Source organism: Tursiops truncatus, chromosome 20 (genome assembly GCF_011762595.2).
Source record: "Tursiops truncatus isolate mTurTru1 chromosome 20, mTurTru1.mat.Y, whole genome shotgun sequence".
Taxonomy (NCBI): Eukaryota; Metazoa; Chordata; class Mammalia; order Artiodactyla; family Delphinidae; genus Tursiops; species Tursiops truncatus.
The window spans coordinates 36543256-36561455 of record NC_047053.1 but is presented as its reverse complement, the minus strand read 5'-3'; the positions used below and the strand labels follow the sequence as shown (position 1 = coordinate 36561455).

Below are 18200 nucleotides of genomic sequence, written 5' to 3'. Positions count from 1 at the left end.
TTAAAACATCAGTTTTCCCCAGGGAGGCCTGGTCTGTTTGCTGCTTTGCTGAAATGGTAGCTTTACAGAGACTGAGGGGTCAGGTTATTCTCAACCTGATTCCAGTTTCTTTGGGCTCTACTCTCAAGACAAGGTCAGAACAGATTAATCCTTAACCCAGGTGATAAACTCCTTAAAAGAAAATACTAGATTTGAAAAACAGAAACACAAGAATTAAGGTCCTGATTTTTAAGGGGAGCCCTCATGGGCTGATCGAAGTAATAGTACTATAAACCGAGCTTGCTGCTGGGACAGTGATTTCCCTTGTCATACCTCAGATGACCCAGGACATGAGCATGAGAAGTCCCACATCCTCCCCCAGCTTGAGCTAAGGAACAAGAAGGGGCTGGGCTGCTTCACTCTACATGGGTCCATATTCTGGTATCTTTGCCTCCAAATTCGGGATGGAAAAAAAGTCACCATCTCCAAAAGGTGCTAGAAATCAGGGAACTAAGTCTTATTGATGGATTTCCCAAATGTATCCACACTACCATGGCCCCTTCCTCCTCTAACGCTTCCTGGGATCACACCAGGATGCAGCTGATAATTAAGAACAAGATCCAAAGGCTGAGGGCTAAATGATTTCTTTGGATTTACATTCATCTATGAAATACAAATATTGATTCAGTGAGTCAGTGTATGCGAAAAGACCCTCTTAAATGACGCCACTTTAATAAACACTAATTATTTTTCCCAAGTCTGGATTTCCTGTAAGTCACATCACTCACAATTAAGATAACTTCCACTTCTGCCCTCTGAAGGCTGGTCTACTTCCATCCTGAACCAGGAGAAATATACAGAACCCACCACATTTGTCCAATACCTGATAGTGTTTTATTTCAAACTCTGATCCTGCCCTGTAATTAGAAAGAAAGTTCTGCCAGTTTGCTCCTGACAGTTCTTGCTGCCGGAAAAGCTGGTATCAGATGTTCTCTGAAACATACTGTTTTTCATCTGGAGTTAGAAGCTAGATATAAGATTAAAAAAAGAAGAAGTAGGTCCATTGCTGTGCACAGGACCAACCCACTAGGGCCCAACCATCAGTAGTGGTTACTGAGGATGAGACTGCTAAAAAGATCCAAGCAGGGCAAGAGAGAACAAAGGTAGCTCTTTCTACAGCATGAAGAAAATGGATGACTTCACAGCTCCCAGACTCCCAGACTTCACAGCTTCCAGCCACATCACCACCCACGCTTCACCCGAGGAGTCACTTTTGCCATCACGCTAGCTGAGGGTTATGGGTCTCTCCTTGTGGCTCTTCATACTCTTCCCAAGGTTTCATCTGGGGGCCAGGGATCATCACCGTCTGAAAGAGCAGGATACTGAGTTATCTACTATCCAAGTCCATGGCTTACCTAAGAGATTCATGCCCGCCTCCATGCCCACCTCCGTGCCCACCACCACCAAGAGGACTCCTCTTCCTGGTGGTGCATCACCCTCTCTGTCCACTAGGTGGAGCCCAACAGGAGTGGCTTAGAATGCCATGTCTTAAACCATGCAAGCTGCTTTACCTTAAGGATAGGCTGCTTAGGGGGTGCCCATGGGGGAATGATCTTGCCATGCATTCTCCAGCTCCCATAGGGATTCACCAGATGCTTTTCAAAGACAACATACTCCAGGACATCCCTGGGCACATCTTCCTGTCCATACATCAACCGGCCAAACCGATCATAGATGGCCAGAGTCTGAAAATGAAAGCACATCTAGTCGGTTAGTCCTCAGAGTTGTTTAATTCTGAATCTAGACTAACAGATCAACCACTGACACTTTACTCTTAGAGGGTTTTTGACTGGGGGGCGGGGGGGCGGGGTGGTGGAAGGAGGTGGGAGGGAGTCCAGGAAGGGTGGGGAAGAATATCCCCACACCTGTTTTAGTACAGCTAACATCCAGCAGTGGGAAGGGTGCAGTGACAAGGTAAGACAGACCTTTCCTTAGAACTCAGAGTCCCGGGCAGCTGTACCCAGAAATCAGAGGGAGGTGCCCAACCTGAGAGTGAAGAAAGCTGGGAGGAAAGCAGACTGGTGCCTCTACCTGCCGGGTGTGCATGCGGATGGTGACCTGGCCATACGCGTTGCCCTGGTTCAGCAGACTTGAACAGCGAACCTGCACCACCTGGGGTGGCTCTAAAGATTCTACAAAGTTCCAGCGGACGGTCTTGTATTTGATGTCCCAGACCATGTCCTGAGGGCAGAGGAGAATAGTTCAACTGGATTTTTCCCTCCCTGTAGGGAAGTTGGAGCTTATTTCCACGCTTGCTCTTCCTGCAATACCACAGTCAACGTGCAACGTTTCCCATCAAATGCTCTCTGGTGCTTATTTTCTCTCACCTTAAGCTACTGCTCATGCTCACCTCACAACAACTCTCTTTCCATTTCTAAATCACAACTCAAGACCCACCTACCTCCTTGAGGACCCTTCTCCAAATCAATGAAGGCCACACTCCAACCTGCCAGCTTACCTAATACCCCATTATCCCTCATACACACGTCCATAATCTACTCATTATTGCATGCACTTCTGTTGACTGCACATGTTTGGTTTTTTTTCCTCTCACCTTTTGGCAATGAAAGGTGGGATTTTATAGGAATTTTATAGCCTTTTATAAAGGCTAACCTGCTAAGACTAGGATAGCGATACTTGTCCCTGGGGAGATGAAGCAAAACTGATAGAAACTGAAGTTCTTATTCCTGAACCTCTAACTGAACCACCAAGTCCTCATTGTTAGGGGTCTCCCAGAGTACCTAGCACCCCTGTCATCACACAATGTAAGCCTCACGAACACTGGTTAAATCCTTTACTGTAGTATAGGTATGTGCAGGGCTGTCTAGGTATGTCTAGACAGGTATGACATATAGGTATGTCTCAGTACTGCTTGCTGAGGAACTTCTTCTTTCTTCACCTGCGTGGCCTTTACCAGAGTCCATATCAAGTCGTCATCATTCAGCCAAAAATAATGGAACTTCAGCTTTTGCCTTAGACTTCCTGTACTCTCAAAACTGATCCTTAAGAAAATCAGAGGGGATAGCTAGAATCTGTCTACTCAGGGGTCCCACAGTTCTAAGGAAGATAAGAACCTACCGGAAAACAGTTTTCAGTTACCAAGGTATGAAGCCGGTCATGGTCTGAGCTAAAAAGGAAAGAGATATTTATCACTGACTCCTCCTGCTTTTATGATACTGTGTATGAAAGCTGAAAATGGCCCTGAAAATAGAAAACAACTCCCTTCATTTTTATAAACATTTTCTGCACACCTACTATAAGCCAGGTAATATACTAAGTCCTGGTCCTAGTCCAAAGATGAAGAACAACATGATTTACCGGAAAACCGTGAGATCTAAGAGCAGCGTAAAGTTATGTTTGAATCTCAGGAGCAGAAAGAAATTTCGCTGAAATTACTGTACCTCCTTGAGATGGGCAAGAAACCCTCACTGGGATGTGGGGACTGATTTTTGTTCTAAGTTGGAACAAAATCCAACACAAATAACAATCAAAAGCTCAATTTATCTCCTCTTACCATGGACACATCATCAATACCGACTGCTTAGCCTTATATCTTACACATTCATCTTTGAACCTAGCCAAAAGATAACCATCTGTTTTTTCTGGTCTTTTCTACATAAAACTGCCCCCCGCCCCATCTTTGTTGCTGCCAGAGTGATCTAGTTATGCTGATTCTATGCAGTAACAGTAAGAAAATAGTTGGCAAACCCCAGCTCCTGTACATGTAAGATTTTAGGAGGGGTCCTATCTGAAGGGCTTCAAATAAACCTAAGACCACAGATTAGTTTCTTTCAGATACACATTCATGACTTTTCCCCACAATTTAATACCTTCTGAGCAGTTTAAGTCTTTGCCCTTCGAAAAATTGTGTCTCTAATCCCACAGTGGGTAATGGATTAGTTCTGTCTACCTGCTTCCCTTCCACTTCTATTCCAAATACAAAAGATTCCGAGTCATTTCCCCCACTGTAGCTCTAAACTAGACTAGACTGAGGTGTGGTGACAGCTACCACAACCACCATGCTTGCCACCTCAGAATAAATTCTTCCTTGTCACTGTCCTGGCCTAGAAATCTTCAGTAGAAATAAATTCCCCGTTTTATGAGTTCACTCAGTATTTTGCAATAGAACTTACCCTGAAAAATAAAAGGAGGACATCTGCTTTGGGCAACATAATGGACTGAGCTTATGTGAAACTGCTCCCACTATAAACATCCAGAAAGGTTGGAGAGAATATAATACACATAGACACACACACATTTTAAAATCTCTAGCCTAGTTCACAAGAAAGGAAGGTAAGTTCTTAGATGCCAGAAAGGAAGAGTGAGTTAAAAGCAGAATGGAAAGAATACAACCTGATACCACAACAGCACAGAGATGATTTAGGGATCTAGAAATAGGATCTGATGGCTAGAGCTTGACTTTTCCTAAAACCTTGGATGCTGGAAGGACAGGGAGTTGGAACTGAGATCCCTGCATAAAGCTATGACCCTCAAAAAGAGTCCTGTACCTGCAGGAAAGGGAAATTAGAAAATAGTCCACCAACCTAGATATAAAGTTTCCCTCACTCTAGGGCTTGGGGTGGGGGTGGGGGTGTCTAAAAAACAAATTTTAAAAACTCCCACAAAAAATTAAAGCCTTAAGTCCACATTATACCCAGAGGTGGACACAGAATTTATGGTATCTGTATGATGTAAGAATTCCTAAGCTAAGAAATTAACATAGAAACTGATACCTGGGCTTCCCTGGTGGTGCAGTGGTTGAGAGTCTGCCTGCCAATGCAGGGGACACGGGTTCGTGCCCCGGTCCGGGAGGATCCCGCATGCCGCGGAGCGGCTGGGCCCGTGAGCCATGGCCGCTGAGCCTGCGCGTCCGGAGCCTGTGCTCTGCAACGGCAGAGGCCACAACAGTGAGAGGCCCGCGTGCCGCAAAAAAAACCAAAAAAACAAAACAAAAAAACAAACTGACACCTGGCCAAGGATATCCCTAGAGTATATGGCAGAAACACCCCAAAACCTCTCTGGGATCATATTCATAACTTAGGTTGTTTGGAATTCCCTCAGAAGAAAAACTCTCCATTGCAGATGAGCTCACAATGAAACATTACAAAACATCTGGAAGCTAGCAAAATCAACAGACACAGACATCAAGCAAAATGACAGAGGAGGAAGCACTAGGGTTGGGTCCCTCCATTGAAACAACTGATAAATTAGAAAAAATAACCAGAACCACAATTTCAGAACTCTGGATGTTGACTGGACACCTATAACAACTAGGGAAGTGCTTGACGAAGGGAGAAGCCAGTGATCTTGAGTTTAAGAACATGTGCAAACCACCTACCCTCCTCTTTCCCTCAGCCCTGCCATTACTGGTGGGGATAGTAGCCTGTGTTCCTGGAGTGGATGGCTGGCGCAAGGGCAGGCAGTAGGGACCCCTCCCTCCAAAAATTTGAGTTGCACATTTTGGTCAGGTTGGTGGATTGCAGAGAGACCAGAGCAAATGATGTCATGGTTTCAGCCCTGCTGGCTGCAGCAGCTTTTCCCACCAACAGATTTAAAGGGATAAAGAACCAAGAACACCTGTTTTGTTTTTATTCAGCCAGACAATTTAGGAAATCTTTGTCAGGTCACTGGCTGATTGCAGAGATAATGGAACAGAAACTTCAACGACTACCCACAACAAAGAATACACACTTAGCAATACTAGTTTGGAAAAGTCACAAATGGATGGCAGTGGCACTGATGAGCAAAGTCAGCAATTCCTGAGAAGCAGAGGAATCTGATTTCCAGAGTTACCACATAATAATACTCAGAATGTCCAGTTCTCAACAAAAAAATTACAAAGTATACAAAGAAATACAAAAGGAAAAAAATACAGGAAAAAAATTTTTGACAGAAACCATCCCTGAGAAAGCCCAGACACTGGAATTATTAGCCAAAGACGTTAAATCAACTATCCTACTTACGCTCACTGAGATAAAGGTAAGCATGGACAAAGAACTAAAGGAAATCAGAAAACAATGTATGAAATAAGAACATCAATAGATCCACCAGAGGGCAGACAGCAGAAGCAAGAAGAACTACAATCCTGCAGCCTGTGGAACAAACACCACATTCACAGAAAGACAGACAAGATGGAAAGGCAGAGGGCTACGTAGCAGATGAAGGAACAAGATAAAACCCCAGAAAAACAACTAAATGAAGTGGAGATAGGAAACCTTCCAGAAAAAGAATTCAGAATGATGATAGTGAAGATGATCCAGGACCTCGGAAAATGAATGGAGGCAAAGATCGAGAAGATGCAAGAAACGTTTAACAAAGACCTAGAAGAATTAAAGAACAAACAAACAGACATGAACAATACAATAACTGAAATGAAAAATACACTAGAAGGAATCAATAGCAGAATAACTGAGGCAGAAGAACGGATAAGTGACCTGGAAGACAGAATGGTGGAATTCACTGCTGCGGAACAGAATATAGAAAAAAGAATGAAAAGAAATGAAGACAGCCTAAGAGACCTGTGGGACAACATTAAACACAACAACATTCACATTACAGGGGTCCCAGAAGGAGAAGAGACAGAGAAAGCACCTGAGAAAGTATCTGAAGAGAGTACAGCCGAAAACTTTCCTAACATGGAAAAGGAAATAGCCACCCAAGTCCAGGAAGCACAGAGAGTCCCATACAGGATAAACCCAAGTAGAAACACGCTGAGACACACAGTAATCAAACTGACAAAAATTAAAGACAAAAATTATTGAAAGCAGCGAGGGAAAAATGACAAATAACATACAAGGAAACTCCCATAAGGTTAACAGCTGATTTCTCAGCAGAAACTCTACGAGCCAGAAGGGAGTGGCATGACATATTTAAAGTGACGAAAGGGAAGAACCTACAACCAAGATTACTCTACCCGGCAAGGATCTCAATCAGATTTGATGGAGAATTCAAAAGCTTTACAGACAAGCAAAAGCTAAGAGAATTCAGCACCACCAAACCAGCTCTACAACAAATGCTAAAGGAACTTCTCTAAGTGGGAAACACAAGAGAAGAAAAGGACCTACAAAAACAAACCCAAAACAATTAAGAAAATGGTAATAGGAACATATGTATCGATAATTACCTGAAATGTGAATGGATTAAATGCTCCAACCAAAAGACAGAGGCTTGCTGAATGGATACAAAAACAAGATCCATATATATGCTGTCTACAAAAGACCCACTTCAGACCTAGGGACACATACAGACTGAAAGGGAGGGGATGGGAAAAGATATTCCATGAAAATGGAAATCTAAAGAAGGCTGGAGTAGCAATACTCACATCAGATAAAATAGACTTTAAAGAATGTTACAAGAGACAAGGAAGGACACTACCTAATGATCAAGGGATCAATCCAAGAAGAAGATATAACAATTATAAATATATATGCTCCCAACATAGGAGCACCTCAACACATAAGACAACTGCTAACTGCTGTGAAAGAGGAAATCGACAGTAACACAATAATAGTGGGGTAAATTAACACCTCACACCAAAGGACAGATCATCCAAAATGAAAATTAATAAGCAAACACAAGCTTTAAATGACACAACAGACCAGATAGATTTAATTGATATTTATAGGACATCCCATCCAAAAACAGCAGATTACACTTTCTTCTCAAGCGTGCACGAACATTCTCCAGGATAGATCACATCTTGGCTCACAAATCAAGCCTCAGTAAATTTAAGAAAGCTGAAATCATATCAAGCATCTTTTCTAACCACAACACTATGAGATTAGAAATCAATTACAGGGAAAAAAAACATAAAAAACACAAACACATGGAGGTTAAACAATACGTTACTAAATAACCAAGAAATCACTAAGGAAATCAAAGAGGAAATCAAAAAATACCTAGAGACAAATGACAATGAAAACACAACGATCCAAAACCTATGGGATGCAGCAAAAGCAGTTCTAAGAGGGAAGTTTACAGCTATACAAGCCTACCTCAAGAAACAAGAAAAATCTCAAATAAACAATCTAACCTTACACCTAAAGGAACTAGAGAAAGAAGAACAAACAAAACCCAAAGTTATCAGAAGGAAAGAAATCATAAAGAACAGAGCAGAAATAAATGAAACAGAAACAAAGAAAACAATAGCAAAGATCAATAAAACTAAAATCTGGTTCTTTGAGAAGATAAACAAAATTGATAAACCATTAGCCAGACTCATCAAGAAAAAGAGGGAGAAGACTCAAATCAATAAAATTAGAAATGAAAAAGGAGAAGTTACAACAGACACCGCAGAAATACAAAGCATCCTAGGAGACTACTACAAGCAACTCTATGCCAATAAAATGGACAACCTGGAAAAAATGGACAACCTGGAAGAAATGGACAAATTCTTAGAAAGGTATAATCTTCCATGACTGAACCAGGAAGAAATCAAAATATGAACAGACCAATCACAAGTAATGAAATTGAAACTGTGATTAAAAATCTTCCAACAAACAAAAGTCCAGGACCAGATGGCTTCACAGGTGAATTCTATCAAACACTTAGAGAAGAGCTAACATCCATCCTTCTCAAACTCTTCCAAAAATTGCAGAGGAAGGAACACTCCCAAACTCATTCTATGAGGCCACCATCTCTGTGATACCAAAACCAGACAAAGATACTACAAAAAAAAGAAAATTACAGACCAATATCACTGATGAATATAGATGCAAATATCCTCGACAAAATACTAGCAAACAGAATCCAACAGCACACTAAAAGGATCATACACCACGATCAAGTGGGATTTATCCCAGGGATGCAAGGATTCTTCAATATATGCAAATCAGTCAATGTGATAAACCATATTAACAAACTGAAGAATAAAACCCATATGATCAACTCAATCAATGCAGAAAAAGCTTTTGACAAAATTCAATACCCATTTATGATAAAAACTCTCCAGAGAGTGGGCATAGAGGGAACCTACCTCAACATAATAAAGGCCATATATGACAAACCCACAGCAAACATCATTCTCAATGGTGAAAAGCTGAAAGCATTTCCTCTAAGATCAGGAACAAGACAAGGATGTCCACTCTCACCACTATTATTCAACATAGTTTTGGAAGTCTTAGCCACAGCAATCAGAGAAAAAAAAGAAATAAAAGGAATTCAAATTGGAAAAGAAGAAGTAAAACTGTCACTGTTTGCAGATGACATGATACTATACATAGAGAATCCTAAATATGTCACCAGAAAACTACTAGAGCTAATCAATGAATCTGGTAAAGTTGCAGGATACAAAATTAATGCACAGAAATCTCTTGCATTCCTATACACTAATGATGAAAAATCTGAAAGAGAAATTAAGGAAACACTCCCATTTACCATTGCAACAAAAAGAACAAAATACTTAGGAATAAACCTACCTAGGGAGACAAAAGACCTGTATGCAGAAAACTATAAGGCACTGATGACTCCCTGACCTCACACTATACTACAAAGCTACAGTAATCAAGACAATATGGTACTGGCATAAAAACAGAAATATAGATCAATGGAACAGGATAGAAAGCCCAGAGATAAACCCATGCACCTATGGTCAACTAATCTACGACAAAGGAGGCAAGGATATACAATGGAGAAAAGACTCTTCAATAAGTGGTGCTGGGAAAACTGGACAGCTACATGTAAAAGAATGATATTAGAACACTCCCTAACACCATACACAAAAATAAACTCAAAGTGGATTAAAGACCTAAATGTAAGACCGGACACTATAAAACTCTTAGAGGAAAACATAGGCAGAACACTCTATGACATAAATCACAGCAAGATCCTTTTTGACCCACCTCCTAGAGAAATGGAAATAAAAACAAAAATAAACAAATGGGACCTAATGAAACTTCAAAGCTTTTGCACAGCAAAGGAAACCATAAACAAGACCAAAAGACAACCCTCAGAATGGGAGAAAATATTTGCAAATGAAGCAACTGACAAAGGATTAATTTCCAAAATTTACAAGCAGCTCATGCAGCTCAATAACAAAAAACCAAAAAACCCAATCCAAAAATGGACAGAAGACCTAAACAGACATTTCTCCAAAGAAGATATACAGACTGCCAACAAACACATGAAAGAATGCTCAACATCATTAATCATTAGGGAAATGCAAATCAAAACTACAATGAGGTATCACCTCACACCAGTCAGAATGGCCATCATCAAAAAATCTAGAAACAATAAATGCTGGAGAGAGTGTGGAGAAAAGGGAACACTCCTGCACTGCTGGTGGGAATGTGAATTGGTACAGCCACTATGGAGAACAGTATGGAGGTTCCTTAAAAAACTACAAATAGAACTACCATATGACCCAGCAATCCCACTACTGGGCATATACCCTGAGAAAACCATAATTCAAAAAGAGTCATGTACCAAAATGTTCATCGCAGCTCTATTTACAATAGCCCCAAGATGGAAACAACCTAAGTGCCCATCATCGGATGAATAGATAAAGAAGATGTGGCACATATATACAATGGAATATTACTCAGCCATAAAAAGAAATGAAATTGAGCTATTTGTAATGAGGTGGATAGACCTAGAGTCTGTCATACAGAGTGAAGTAAGTCAGAAAGAGAAAGACAAATACCGTATGCTAACACATATATATGGAATTTAAGAAAAAAAAAGTCATGAAGAACCTAGGGGTAAGACAGGAATAAAGACACAGACCTACTGGAGAATGGACTTGACGATATGGGGAGGGGGAAGGGTGAGCTGTGACAAAGCGAGAGAGAGGCATGGACATATATACACTACCAAACATAAGGTAGATAGCTAGTGGGAAGCAGCCGCATAGCACAGGGATATCAGCTCGGTGCTTTGTGACCGCCTGGAGGGGTGGGATAGGGAGGGTGGGAGGGAGGGAGACGCAAGAGGGAAGAGATATGGGAACATATGTATATGTATAACTGATTCACTTTGTTATAAAGCAGAAACTAACACACCATTGTAAAGCAATTATACCCCAATAAAGATGTTAAAAAAAAAATGCAAGTGAAATAACAATAAGGTAGAACTTAAAAAAACTAAATAACAATAACACAGGAGATGTATGAGGCAGTGACTGAAATTCAAGTGTTTGAAGCTTCTTGTGATATTATCAACAATACATGCTAAACATTTTAATAACTATTATAAGAACAGAAGTAGAATGTAATAGTTCCAAACAAGTGGAAGGAATAAGAAAGTTAGAAGGAAATTATATCAATACCACAAATGAAAGGAAAAAAAGAAACAAAGAAAAATCATGGTAACTAGAATGCAAAAAATAATGTGGTAGGAAAAAAATATCAAATATAAAAAAAACTACACTGAACAATAAACAGAGCAGGTTTCAGAAAAATACATCATTCATGTAAATTTTCACAACACATTAAACAATACTGTACATTGTTTATACACATGTACATGTGGTGAGTATAAAAATGTGCATGAGAATAATAGGGAAGATAGTGGTTCTTTCTAGGAAGGAAAAGAATGGGGAGATGGGGCTTTAGCTGTAGCTATAATGCTTTATCCCTGTCTCTTCCCCCAATTAGGCATTCAGAAGCAAATATGGCAAAATGTAAACATCTATTACCTTGCAAGGTATTTTTTTACATGTTTGAAATATTTCACAATTAAAAACTTTTTTTAAACAAATAAAAGTAAAAAGAAATAATTAATGGATTTGAGAGTATAGGTTTGGGGTCCTACCTGAAGCCTAGCCACAGCAAGCTACAGTTCAAAGAATGTCGGCAACAGTCCAAGGACTAGTACTTAAGGTTATTCCAGGCCCCTCATGTTGATTTTTCATCTACCTAGCAGCCCTGACTTTTCTCCCTTGGTTGAATCAAGAAAAAGTTGGAAAATTTTTAAAGAAACTTATTCAAAACAATTAAGGAAAGGAAATGTACATATACAAGACAAACACACAAGAAGGGTCAGGATGAATTAGGGATTAGGCGGGTGAAAATAGCAGCCGTTCAGCAGAGTCTCAACACTTGCCAGTGGAGCTGAGCCAGACCAAATGGTGAAAACTCCCAGAAGCAGTGAGAGGAGTCAAGGACAGCTCCAGGCTCCAATTTCCCACAGAGGAACATCTCCCACTCTAGAACTCTTACCTGAAGAAAAAAAAAAAACCTGTGCCTAGAATAATAGCTGCTGAGAACATAATGGGTATAAGACAGGGAGTTCACGTACTTGTTTAGACACAGGTGAGCTTCAATGAAGATATCCTGGGCTTTTTCAGGGAAGTCCTTTATTTTAAAATTAGGATCACTTTCTCTTATCCTCCGGATTCTGTAAAATTAAGCATGAGAATCATTTCTAAAGAAGACTTTTCCATAACTTACAGCTTACTTTACGTCCGTTAATGTCTGTCCATTTATTCAATAATTGATTTTTGAATGTGCCAAGTCCTGTAAATTCAACCTTCTAACTCGCACTTAAATCAATCATTCTAAAGAAAGGCCAAAGCTGGGACTTCCTGGTGGTGTAGTGGTTAAGAATCCACCTGCCGGGCTTCCCTGGTGGCGCAGTGGTTGAGAGTCCGCCTGCCGATGCAGGGGACATGGGTTTGTGCCCCGGTCCGGGAGGATCCCACATGCCGCGGAGCGGCTGGGCCCATGAGCCATGGCCGCTGAGCCTGCGCGTCCGGAGCCTGTGCTCCGCAACGGGAGAGGCCACAACAGTGAGAGGCCCGCGTACCGCAAAAAAAAAAAAAAAAAAGAACCCACCTGCCGATGCAGGGGACACAGGTTCCATCCCTGGTCCGGGAAGATCCCACATGCCACGGAACAACTAAGCCCATGCGCCACAACTACTGAAGCCCGCGTGCCCTAGGGCCCACACACCACAACTACCGAAGCCCACGTACTCTAGGGCCCGAGTGCCGCAACTACTGAGCCTGCATGCTGCAACTACTGAAGCCCACACGCCTACAGCCTGTGCTCCGCAACAAGAGAAGCCACCCCAATGAGAAGCCCGCACACCACAACGAAGAGTAGCCCCCACTCACTGCAACTAGAGAAAGCCAGCGCGCAGCAACAAAGACACAATGCAGCCAAATATTAAAATTTAAATTTAAAAAAATAAATAAAAAAATAAAGACCAAAGCTTTTCATAGTGAAATTTCAGAATTTTGGCATCGAAGAAAACATCCTATAAGCACTAAGAAAGAAAAAACAGGTTTAATACAGAGGCTCAGGAGCCAGAAAGACATTGGGCTTCTAACTAGCAACATTAGAATTTAGAAAGACGGAACTTCCCTGGTGGTCCGGTGGTTAAAACTCTGCGCTCTCAATGCAGGGGGCCCGGGTTCGATCCCTGGTTGGGGAACTAGATCCTGCCTGCCACAACTAAGGGCCTGCATAATGCAACTAAAAGAGCCCACATGCCGCAAGTAAAGATCCTGCACGCTGCAACAAAGATCCCTCGTGCTGCAACTAATACCTGGCACAGCCAAATAAATAAATATTAAAAAAAAAAAAAAAGGAAGTTAGAAAGACAATGGAGCAGTGCTTTTAACTGAGAAAAAAATGACTCCCAGCCCAGAATTCTATACCTGGGAAAATTATAAATGAAGTGGGAGACTAAAAAAAGACTTTTCCTTAGCCTTGCAAGATCTCATTTATCTACCATCCACCCGTTCTCAGGAAGCTGCTGGGGAATGTGTGCCACCAAAATAACTGAATGAACCATGAGAGAGAGAGGTAAAACCCACGACACAGGGAATACATATAAGAGCAAGGCAAAAGGAGTATCAGGATGATGATAAAAGTGGATCCCACGATGTACAGTGAGCCTAAAGAGGGATCAATCCAGACCGAAATAGGTAAGAAGGCTCCAGGAGGGCTTTCTTCTTGAAGATGGGATTGATAAAATAGTTAACGTTTTCTATGTACTGAGAGAAAATCAACACAACCAGGGGTTCCATAAGCAAATGAGAAAAAAAGACACGACACCAGAAAAAAAAACTATTATGCAGGAAATGTAATAATAATGTGCATGACTGCATGACTCTGCATGACTCTGCTGCATGACTCTGCTGTCAATAGCATTTTCGTAGTTATAATGTAAACAGGGAATTCTGATCTAATCAAAGTGTTACTATAACTATATTAAGAGGATGGGGGACACCATAACCCAGTGGAATTTATCCCAGGAATGTAGGATTGGTTTAACACTAAAAAAATCAATTAATGCAATATACCATATCAATAGAATAAAGGACAAATATCACATGATCATCTCAACAATCAGGGAAAAAGCATGTGATAAAATCCACTCCTTTGCACTTTTCACCTCAGAGCCTTGCTTGTACTGTTTTGTCTCCCTAGAATGCTGTTCCTCACTATACCCCTCTACTCAGCTAACTCCAAGCAACCCTTTAGGTCCCAGCTTTAAATGTCATTTCCTTAGGGAAGCTTACCTTTAACTCCCAGACCAAGTTATCTTTCCCTGCCATATGTTCCTACAGCACTCATACTTCACCGTATCTGTAATTATTTGTATACAATCAGTATTTAATAACTGGTTTCCTCTCCTAGATAATAACTCCATAATAAAACCACCTGTGTTCTGTTCATCATCATCATGAACCTTCCACCAAACAGCTCTTAGGCTAGGAGAGAAATACATGAGAGGAAATCATCACAATACAGAGTTATCAGAAGTAGTAAGAATATGCATACAGTTACAATTATAACAAAGGCAGCTCCAAAAAGAGTCAGAGAAGGCTTAAAAGCAGACAGAGATTATCATACTTAGCGAAGTAAGTCAGAAAGAGAAAGACAAATACCATATGATATCACTTATATGTGGAATCTAAAATACAACACAGGGACTTCCCTGGTGGTCCAGTGGTTAAGACTTTGCGCTCCCACTGCAGAGGGCACAGGTTTGATCCCTGGTCAGCAAACTCAGATTCCACATGCTGCGTGGTGTAGCCAAAAAAAAAAAAAAACACACACACACACAAATGAACATATCTATGAAAGACTCACAGACATAGAGAACAGACTCGTGGTTGCCAAAGGGGCTGGGGGAGGGAAGGATTGGGAGTTTCTTATTAAAAAAAAAAAGTGAGACTTCCCTGGTGGCGCAGTGGTTAAGAATCCACCTGCCAATGCAGGGGACATGGGTTCGAGCCCTGGTCCGGGAAGATCCCACATGCCATGGAGCAACTAAGCCCGTGCACCGCCAACCACTGAGCCCACATGCCACAACTACTGAAGCCCGCACGCCTAGAGCCCACGCTCCGCAACAAGAGAAGCAACCACAATGAGAAGCCCCCGCACCGCAACGAAGAGTAGCCCCTGCTCACCACAACTAGAGAAAGCCTGCGCACAGCAACAAAGACCCAAAACAGCCAAAAATAAAAATTAATTAATTAATTTAAAAAAAAAAAGCAGACACAATACTTGAGAGAAAAAGATTTTTCAGGCAAAGGAAAGGATGTGCAAAGAGACACAGCACAACATTTGTCAAGGAACTGGCAATTAGTTTGGAAAGGTTAAAGTTTAGGATGAGAAAAATGGAATAAGGAGATGATGGTGGAGAGGAAGGCAAGAGACAAATTATAAAAAGCCCTGAATACCACTGAAGAAATTTGGATTTTATTCTTCAGATAACAGGGAGCCACAAAGGAGTCTGAGACAGAAGAGTTGATGTGGTAAGATCTGTATTTAGAGAAATAGGTTATGGCCACATGAAGAATTAACACTGACTCAGTATACTTGTGCATAGAAATCTATATATGACCCTAAGAACCTATCATTTAGATACAGTTAGAGCTAGAGTGACAGATACTGAAAGTCTCTTTAAGAAGAAAGTTTTGGCTCTGCTCCTTAACTAAAGCCCAGGTAGCTCCCCAGAACACGTCTGTCTTTTTAAGCCTTTTTGGCTTTTCTTACTCTCTTAAGTTTAAACTCTAAGGTATTTCTCATAAAAATATGCTCTCTCTTACTATTACTTTAAATTTTAAAATATGTGATCCAGAAAGTGTCCTACAAACTTCAATGTGAACTTCCTAAATGATGTGACAAAAACGAACAATCAAGGTCGAGATGCCCATATTATACATTTGCTCTAACTGTCAAGTTATCTAGGGAGTTACAGGCAACACAATTAACCCAAGATGACCTCTCTGGATTAAGCAGCAACAAGAAATTTTCGTTCTAATACTGACTCCCAGCTGTCTCAGACACCTACGATAATTGTGATGCCACATTCTTCTTCAATCGCTCAGTTCTCTGTGCCAGTCCTTCCTTAGAAAGAGATGACACTCGGGCATCACCCTCAGGAGGAACATAGGCGTCAAAGATACCAGCTGTAAAGAGAGACGGAGAAAACTAAAAAAGCATTGAAAGATTGAGAAAAAGTCATCCTGAGGTCATACAAAATTGGGAGGGCTCCTGGATACAAAATACACTAACAAAATAGACTTCCATGTAAAGGGAATCGTGTTGCATTAGAAAAAGTAGAATAAGATCATTTCAGCCTTCTCTTAGAGCCTCAGCTTCTTCTTGTACAGAATGGAGAAATTTTACCCTGGTCTTCTAGGAACAGTGTGAAAACAAGATCAAAGATGACCTCGTGAAATATAACGTATACAAATTATTGAGACTGAACCGATTTTGTAGTTAATTAAATGCTATCATTCATACTCCAAATCATTCCACTTTCCAAGATCTCTGACAGAAGGGGATTGGGTCAGGGTCTCAGAAATACCATGTCTCACCTGTACAGGCCAGATGTATGGGACGCTCCAAACGTTCTGGAGGAATGACCAGTCCTGCTTTCCGGGCATATTCTACAAACTCCTTTTCTGATTTATATTTGGGTTGATAAGTAGGGGGTGTGAAACGTTTTTTAGTTCTCACTGGAAATACTGCTGTGGACTGAGTCACCAGGACTGGCTGGAGGATGGTAGAAAAAGGTTAGGTAACCTGGAAAAAAATCAATCTTGTACAAACTGTAAGCAAAGATAGAATGGGCACATCCAAAGAATGCCTTAGGAACAATTACAAAGCCACATATCATGGAGGAAAATGCACAACTATCTTAACAATTATGGTGTCTCTTCCTAAAAGCCAGTAAGCAACTTTTACTAACACCATTCAACGTTTACTAAAGGCTTTCCTTTATTTAGTACTTTCCATAGTATAGGACTGTGCCAACTCCTAGAGATGCAGAGTTAATGAAAGCAAGGCTTCTGCTTTCAAAGAACGCTCAGTCTGATGGGGAACTTAAACACCAACCCAATACTGAAATGAGCAGAAGAAAAGTCCTCTTCTTGGCATCTCCTCTACATTTACTCAGATTCCATTCTGCTCATTCTATTGGGAGCCTCAAAGTAAACTTTATTCTGTCGTTCTAGCTCCCAACTGATCAATAAGCTCTTCAAAGGCCAGGTCTCTTTCTCTCTGACCACGAGGTTTGTTCAGGCAGGTACGAGACTCCCTTCTTTACAGCTACTGTTCAATTAAGGACATTTATAAAAATCAACGGGAAGCGAACGCACCTTCCAACCATAACTTCTTCCCCTTTAACACCCCCAGGCCAGTCAGACCCAGACCAAACCGGAGAAACTTAATCCCCGAGAACTTGCCCGCTCTCATGGCCCTACCAAGGCTCTCCCCACTCAGCCACATAGTTAAGTAGTTATGTCTCGTCTACCTCAACTCTTCCCTAGCCTAGGTACGACCTGTAACGTCCAAGTTCACCAAGGACAACTGCAAAGCGAGTATTTCCCTCCACTGTGTTCCCCTCCAGCCCCTAGACTCCTATCTACCCCGTCCCTACCCACCTGCCGAGACCACCATCCTAAAGCCCTGGATAAGCGAGACAAATCCCGCGGCACGGGGACTGCCATTTTGCTCACGCAAAGGCAGCCGGGATGGAGACAGTAAAAAGCCTTGGGCCGGAAAGGAGGTGCATAGGGCGGAGCTAGCTCGGGAGTGGAATTTTCCAGGGCACGCGCCCGCCGCCGAAGTGTGAGCGGCGCGAACGCGCACGTACACGTCCGGGGTGGTGGTGGGGGTGTGGGGGGAGTTGGGCTGCACATGCGCAGTAAAACGGCGTTGGGGGTAGGGTGGAAGCACGGTTGTCACGCGCCAGGCGGGGCG

At 41.6% G+C, this 18200-nt stretch overlaps 1 protein-coding gene across 2 annotated transcripts; it reads right to left on the bottom strand.

Annotated features, from left to right (window-relative positions):
* Positions 1-850: 850 nt before the first annotated feature.
* MRPL45 (mitochondrial ribosomal protein L45) lies at positions 851-18037 on the bottom strand. Of its 2 annotated transcripts, XM_019924971.2 has the most exons (8): positions 17882-18036; positions 16814-16991; positions 16285-16402; positions 12274-12372; positions 3118-3166; positions 2071-2220; positions 1551-1724; positions 851-1345 (listed from the first exon to the last, which is right to left on the bottom strand). In XM_019924971.2, the coding sequence occupies exons 1-8, from the start codon at positions 17945-17947 to the stop codon at positions 1259-1261; spliced, it is 921 nt and encodes a 306-aa protein (XP_019780530.1). In that variant the 5' UTR covers positions 17948-18036; the 3' UTR covers positions 851-1258. The 2 variants fall into 2 exon arrangements, with proteins under 2 accessions (XP_019780530.1, XP_019780531.1); XM_019924972.3 differs by lacking the exon at positions 2071-2220 and having other exon boundaries at positions 17882-18037.
* Between the last annotated feature and the right edge of the window lie 163 nt (positions 18038-18200).

What these genes read in the sequence shown, in the direction of transcription:
- MRPL45 (XM_019924971.2), bottom strand. Translation starts at nt 17,947, where the DNA reads ATGGCAGTCCCCGTGCCGCGGGATTTGTCTCGCTTATCCAGGGCTTTA. An exon ending in GCTCACCTGTGTCTAAACAA is followed by an intron (nt 3,167 to 12,273) that starts GTACGTGAACTC and finishes TTTCCTTTTTAG; the next exon opens with CTCAGACCATGACCGGCTTC. An exon ending in TCCGCATGCACACCCGGCAG is followed by an intron (nt 1,725 to 2,070) that starts GTAGAGGCACCA and finishes TTTCATTTTCAG; the next exon opens with ACTCTGGCCATCTATGATCG.